General features: G+C 39.6%; 1 protein-coding gene across 1 annotated transcript; it reads left to right on the plus strand.

Moving 5' to 3' along the window:
* Positions 1-4,109: 4,109 nt before the first annotated feature.
* Positions 4,110-6,260, plus strand: LOC114107292 (disintegrin and metalloproteinase domain-containing protein 25-like). The gene has a single exon (XM_027954709.3). The coding sequence runs from the start codon at positions 4,110-4,112 to the stop codon at positions 6,258-6,260; it is 2,151 nt and encodes a 716-aa protein (XP_027810510.3).
* Positions 6,261-7,843: the final 1,583 nt, after the last annotated feature.

The following is a 7,843-nucleotide window of genomic DNA, read 5'->3' on the forward strand; positions in this document are numbered from 1 at the left end:
CATGTTCTTCTGAATTCTGAGAGACTCTTGTTGCTAGGAAGCTCAATCTAGAACTCAATCAAATGAGAGACAATTGAAGGAGAGAGGATTCATATTTCTCGAGAACACTCATGAATGAGTGTTCTCGAGAAAGTCTTTGTTGGTGGGTGTCAGAAATGAGACATGAAGAGGGCTATACCTAGAAATAATCATGGGAATCATCACTTCATCTGTTGGTAAGTCATTCAAGAGTTTAGCTCTAAAGAAGATAAACTTGAATAATGAGGACATGAATAAACACACACACACACCAATAAAACAATTAGTTCTTGGCAGTTATTCAGATCTTGAAGAGGATTATGCACTTTGCAAATTCCTTTTCTACTTTATTTGGTGGAGACACTGTAAACCATTTTTAATGTATTGTTACTCAAGTTTGAAAACACTATCTATTAGAGGTTGAGATGGTAATTAGAATGCAGAGATTGATGGATTTGATGAGCTTTGATATGCGAGGGAGAGTCAAGTTTGAGGCCTCTGTACTATTATGATATTATTCCACTTTATGAATGAAAATGTTATATTCCCTCAGTGTCTTCACTTCTGTAGTCACTGTATAAAACAATGTCATAAGTGAAAAGAGTCTGTCTTGAATTTTCTTTTCAGTTTGTTTTCCTATCACCTGCTTGAAAGGTGAGGTCTTAAGAATCCATTCTGACAGATTTATTTTAGTTCAGTCTCAAAAAATGCACACAAGAAATCAATGATTATTTTCCATCACAACAAAAACCTACACACCTTCATAATACATATAAAGACAGACATGGATAGCAAAGAAGCCGATCAGAATTTTACTCATGATTTGGAGAAGTTATCCTTAGAGGTGTCTTTTACTGACATTTCTTACTCCTGTGGGCTTTTGGCATTCCATGAAGTAATCCTCTTCTTTATTTTACTTGATTACTTCCTCAAACAATCAAGGTGCTAGTCTCACTTTAAAGATCTGGATAGTGTGGAGCCTCAAATAGGTCCCTTGTCTCTTATCTGCAGTGACAAAGAAAAGAAAATTACCTGATCCTGTTTAAAATAGGCATTAAATGTAGAATTCCTGGTTTTACAACTTAAATTACCATGATGAAATTTGATAAAAATAGCAAATTGCAAAACAAAGACAATATTGATTTTCAGATGAGAGTCTTATGTATCAATGAGGAAATTGAGGGGAAAAAAACAGAAAGGAAAACATGTAAACAACAAGGCACAGATTATTTTTTGGTCAGGGTGGGGGGTGGGGTGAGTACTGGGAATTGAACTCAGGGATACTCAACCACTGAGCCACAGGCAAGCCCTAATTTTATCTTTATTAAAGACAGGTTTCATTGAGCTGTTTAGCACCTCCTTAGGCTGGCTTTGAACTCCCATCTTCCTGTCTCAACCTCCCAAACTGCTGGGATTACAGGCATGTACCACTGTGCCCAAAGGCACAGATTACTAAAAGCATGGAAGTATTTAAAATCAATATCTGTGATTTCATCTTTAGGCTGAGCTATCAGGCTATTTGTATGTCTCCCTCACTTACACATCCTCCTAAATAGACTGTACTGTGATTTATTTCCCCAGAATAATTGGCATTGTGTTACCACAGTGGTGAAAGCATTAATTTAGACTCGGTGGAGCACTTTGGCCAACAGTGTTTAAACCAATGGAGTCTAGAGCTGGGGTATGGGGATGACAGGTCTATGATGGAAACTTGAAAAGTGGGAAAACATGGAAGGAAACTTATGTGCATCCTATATGAAACTGATAAATAATATTCATTTAAGAATAAAGTTATGGCTAACTAATATGTGAGAGTTAAGATGGCCAAGCATCATGACAATGATATAGGACACAGCTTTCAGTCAATGGCTCAAAACTGTTGAGCACAAGTTGTAACGGTAACAAAAAAACACCTGGGAGCTTGTGGTTGCCCACATGCTTGCTAAATGCACGGAGAGCATGGAAAAGGTTATTGGTGGAGAAGAAAGTAGGAGTAGGCACCCAATATGTTCTGGCTTGTGCAGGATTTATCGGGAGGTTGAGGAAGGAATAAGGAAGAATAGTAGATAATGGTGGAAGGAGATGGTTGCTAGTTTTCTGGTTTGGAAGTGGCTTTGGCAACCAAAGCAAGGTAAGACTGAATATCTGATCTGTGTGACAAAGGGACTTCTGAGAAAGGAAGACATCTCCTCTGGTGGGCTTCCCAATGTTGACTTACAAAATTATGTTAAATTAACTAGGAAAAAAGTGTTCTCCATAAAGAAGTTTTAATAGAGGAGAGACTGCTGCTGTTTCATGAGTGAACAATTCCATAAGTGACCAGAAAATGATTCTGGGGAGAGAGAAAACTTTAAAGAACTTAGAATCAAGATCAAAGAAAAATTAAGGAGAAATGTGTCCTGGGTCCAGGAGGCGAGAGGTCCTGGGTCCAGACACTTTTGTGTGTGAATTTCCTACTGTGGGAAGTGGTGTTTCATCAGGGTGTTTTAGATCCCTCTTTGCAGATTCCACATTTCTCTGCTGCCATTGTTGCTCTTTCTCCCCCAAACAGTGTGGTGGTTCTCAATCTCATCACTTTTATGATATTATTGCTATGGTATTAAATGTCATGAAAACTATGGATACTCTCACAAGGTCAAGAAAAACAGGTATTTTTATATGGAATCTATTGAATGCAATGTAACAGATTCTTAAACTATATGTTTGCTGCAAACACTGTGGAAATGTATGTTCCATATCATTAACCTGTATCATCTTTTGATGTTTCCCAGGTGTGCCATGCAGTATCTGCATATTCTGCAGATACTGATAACAAAGCAACAAATCAGTATTATTGGCTAGGCAGTGTGCTATTATCAGATTTCTCATTTGTGCAAATTAGCACTTCCTTAGCACCTCACCCAATAGAACCTCCTGAGTATATTCGTATTACCAAAATTATTGTTTAATCTGTATTTTTGTATGTGTTGTCATTTCTGAGACAAATCCATTGGAAAGTTGAACGTGGAGCTGATTTCCTCAGCATCCTGAAATGCCAGGGATTTTGATGTCTTTGCTCTGGTACAGCATCACCTGCACTGAAGCTTACCTTATCACCTGCACCATCCTCCCAGGGTTTATTGATTTTTTTTTCCTTTCTGAAGACACTTTATTTTGCTTTTAGTACCTTCTCTTTTCCAACTGTTACTCTTCCAGCTAGTTTGCTTTGTTTATTTTTATAGGGTCCCAGACTTTGAAAAATATTATTTTATATGAGTGTAATCACATATAAATACCTTTGAGTGAAATGTGTCAACCCAAGGTACTCCCCCTTCCAATTCCACGATTGCTTGTTTTAATGCCGTAAAGTATCTATTATAAGCAGATTTTATTACTTTTGAAGGATAATTGATGCTTTGACATTGAAATCTGACAGGATTGGAGGAATTTTGAACAAATCATTAGTTGCATGGAAGTCCATATTAAGAATCATGAAGAAAAGTAATGTATGTGAGAATTGTTTTACATATTTCTCATGAGTAATGTGACTAAATAATCCTTAGAAATAGGAAGGAAAAACTATTGTTACTTATTCCAATCCAATTCATATAAATACAGATTCCCTCATCAAAACAACTTCTATATTCACCTTTACATTCAGACTCTTGTTTTAAATATTTATTGTGGAAATGTTCTCACATACTCATATACTTAGAGAATGGTATCATGAACCCACGTCTCCTATATCCGTGTTTGGCAATTTTCAACCAGTGGCCAGTTGTCATTCTTTTCAACTCCCATAATCTGATTCTGCATCACCAAAACTAAGAGAAAATCCAATGCAAAATATCTAGTCATGCCCTAAACTAAACACTAATGCATTTGAGCCCATACCCTGCTGTTCTCCTCTACCTTGGCCTGTTGATAATTTAGCCACCCCATCTCTGCCCTTCTTTTTATTTTATTTTTTCTTTTAGTTCTGTGGCTCTGATGGATTGACTCTGAAGGAGACATCCCATTAAGGGTCAGTGCTGCTTGCAACCAAGTCAAAGGGAGGAGACAGGACAACAGCACCTCCTGCCCTGCCTCTTTGCTTCCAGTCACAAACCATGATGGCTGTGGGTGAGGCCCTGGTGCATATGAGGATCACTCTCCTGAAACTCTGCCTGAGCATCTTGCTCTTCCTTTCTGGATGGGCCCAGATTGGGCACTCTCAACACCATAGCCCCCCAGAAGTAGTGATACCCTTGAGGATAACTGGCACCCATAGGGTCATGAGACCCCCTGAATGGATATCCTACAGTCTGTACTTTGGAGGCCAGAAACACATTGTCCACATGAAGGCCAAGAAACTTCTGGTGTCCAAACCCTTCTCTGTGTTCACCTACACAGACCAGGGTGCTCTGCTCGAGGACCACCCTTTTGTCAAAAGTGACTGCTACTATGATGGCTATGTGGAAGGGGACCCAGAATCCCTAGTTTCTCTTAGCACCTGTTTGGGGGGCTTTCAAGGAATGCTAGAGATCCATGACATTGTTTATGAAATCAAACCCAAAAGACTTTCTACCATATTTGAACATCTGGTTTATAAGATGCAGAGAGAGAAGACACAATTCCCATTTATGAGATGTGGACTAACAGAAGAAGAACTAGCACGACAACTGAAGCTTCAAAGGAGTAATAATTCCATTCTGAGGCAAAGTGGCTATGAAGGGTGGTGGACCCACAAATGGTTTCTAGAAACAGTTTTGGTTGTAGACTATAAGCGATTCCTTTATAAGAAAAGTAATGTCTCACATGTATTAGAGGACATATTTGTCATTGTCAATCATATACATTCCCTTTTAAGTCCATTGGATGTTGATTTGTGTTTACTTGGAATTGAGGTCTGGAATGAAAAGAATCTTCTCAATGTCACTAATGACATGGTTCAAGTCCTGGATCTGTTTTGCGACTGGAAGGTAGCCAGTCTAAATTCTCGCATAAAAAATTATATTGCACATTTTCTGGCACACCAAACTTTTGATAGGTATATTGGCTTAGCCTATGTTGGAACTGTTTGTATACCTCCTTATAATTGTGGAATTGAGAGTTTCCTGGGAGATAAATTGTATGATATTTCACTTGTCATAACACATGAAATGGGTCATAATCTGGGTATGAAGCATAATACACCAGAATGTAAATGCGAGCATCGTGTTTGTATCATGCATGCATCAGAAATGGAAGGCTATAGATTCAGCAATTGCAGTTATGCTCAAATTTGGAGTACCTTTCCAGTTCTGAATTGTATGCACAATGTACCAAACCAAGCAGACATCATCAGGTGGACAGTCTGTGGGAATGGTGTGGTTGAAAGAGGAGAGGAATGCGACTGTGGATTCCCAACTTTGTGTTCAAACCATCCATGTTGTTCGGAAAACTGCACTCTGAAATTTGGGGCTGAATGTGCCTCTGGGCTTTGTTGTGAAGACTGCCTTCTCTTGCCACCAGGTAAAGTGTGTAGAGAAAATGTCAGTGAGTGTGATCTTCCAGAGTGGTGCAATGGCACCTCACCTGAGTGTCCAGAAGATGTGTATGTGCAGGATGGGGTCCGTTGCATGGACAGTGGCTACTGCCATGAGAAGAGATGCAATGCACGTGACGAACAGTGCAGACAGATCTTTGGCAAAGAGTCCAGGAGTGCACAGGAGAGTTGCTACACAGAAATGAACAGCCAAGGTGACCGCTTTGGTAACTGTGGTCTCGTTGGTGAAAACTACGTGAGGTGTAATAAATCAGATTTCCTCTGTGGAAGAGTTCAGTGTGAGAATGTGAAAGAAATTCCCTTTTTAAGAAGTCACACTACTGTGCATTGGATTGACTTCAATGGTGTGACCTGCTGGGGTACCGACTATCATTTTGGGATGACAGTACCAGATATTGGTGATGTGAAAGATGGCACAGAGTGTGGTGCTGAACATGTGTGCATCCGCCAGAAGTGTGTCTCTATGTCGCTGTGGACAAGTGATTGTTCGCCAGAGACCTGTGATAGGAAAGGGATCTGCAACAACAAACATCACTGCCATTGTGACTCTAACTGGGAGCCCCCTTACTGTATAAAAATAGGCCATGGAGGGAGTGTTGACAGTGGCCCACCTCCTGGGAAAACAGTGCAAGAGTTGGATGAAGAAGAAGAAAGGACCTTTTTTTTAATTTCCATTTTTGGTTTTATTTCTGAGTTTGTTACTTTTGCTTGTAAAGATGCACAAAGCACCACCTAGGAAAAAAGAGAAACGTGTCCAACCTTCACCTGAGAAGAAAGAGTTGGGTGATCAAACTTCACCTGAGGTGGAACAGCTGAGGGATCACACTTCACTTGAGATGGAACAGCTGAGTGATTAAAATTTACCTGAGATGCAGTAGCTGGGTGCTCATACTTCACTTTCACCTGGGAGAGAAGAACTCAATGTTTGAACTTTTACATGAGAAAGAAGATCAAATTTCTTGCAATTTCAGAAAATAATCCCAATCCTCAATGAAATTTACCATCCATTAACTTTTAGTATCCTGGCAGTAGAAATGTTATTGCAAATGTTAGAAAACTGGCAGAAAGTTTCAGAGGACATTGCTTCAGGATCATAAACTTTCACTTTTTAATATATGTAATTCCTACCTCATTCTCACTTTTCATTATTTCAAGTAATTTTAGTTTTTTATTTTCTTCATATTTACTCTACTGGGGATTGAATTCAGAACCTTGTACTCACTAGGCAAGCATTCTACCACCAAATTCACCCCACCTCGTGGTTTATTTTTCATGGAAATAGTTCTTTGTGTTTCTTGAGCCAAAGGCCTACTGTATGGATGGATTGTGTGTGGTGTGTACTCAGCTTCTCTCAATTGCAAACCACCTTCCTTTTTCAGTCTTCCCTGTCACAGGGAGAGAGGAAACTCACAAATAACACCTCATTGCAGTCCTCCCTAGCAGTTTGTGCCCTTGGGGGAGTCACAGGGAGACTGGATATCTATGGGAACTGCTTACAGTTTGTATCAGCATCACTTCCGTTAGAGTTTTTATCTAGGCAGCAGCAGTAGCTTTCAGTCTACATGTAATTCCTATGTATATTTAGTAACTTCCAGAAGCACAAATATCATCAGCCCCAGGACAGAGAAAAGGTATCAAACAACACACCCTCAGAATCTTGGGTCCTGGTTCTCTAGGCTCCCTGCCAGATTCCAGAGGTTCAGCACCAAGCTGGCTGCACCTGTCCTCAGAGATTGGGGTCCTAGAACCATGGAACCTACTCCAAAGCTCGGGGTTTGAACATCCCCAACCTCTTCCTGTTGATCTCCACTCGTAATGGTGACAGCTATGCCTTCTACTTAGTAACTTGTGGTTATCTCAGGGGTGTGGTATCTTATTTTGCGACTGAATTCTGAGGGGTATAAAACTTACCTTGGTATGATGGTGGATACAGAAAGGAGTCAGATATCAGAAGATTTGAATTTTTTCCACAATGCCCTTTACTCTCTTGAGAATATGTTTTAAACTTAGGGAGAATGTCTTTGTAATCTCTAAACAGGACCAAAGCACTTGCCTCTCAACTTCTTCGCAACTTTGATTATAAAATAGAATGAAAAAAGATATTTACAATTGTATGTAGGATGTGATAAGTCTTGTTAAAGTATGTTTTCTCTGGGGAAACAGACATAGAGATCTCTAATTAAACCTTAAAAACCATACTTCGAGGTCATTAGAAAGCTGGGAGGCAAGGAGAACTCAATGAACTAAATTTTCCAACTGGAACACAATTGTGAATTGAGTTGAGTATCAACAGGCATTCTTTTCTCTGGAGAACTAGTG

The sequence above is a fragment of the Marmota flaviventris genome, chromosome 3, assembly GCF_047511675.1.
Source record: "Marmota flaviventris isolate mMarFla1 chromosome 3, mMarFla1.hap1, whole genome shotgun sequence".
Classification (NCBI taxonomy): domain Eukaryota; kingdom Metazoa; phylum Chordata; class Mammalia; order Rodentia; family Sciuridae; genus Marmota; species Marmota flaviventris.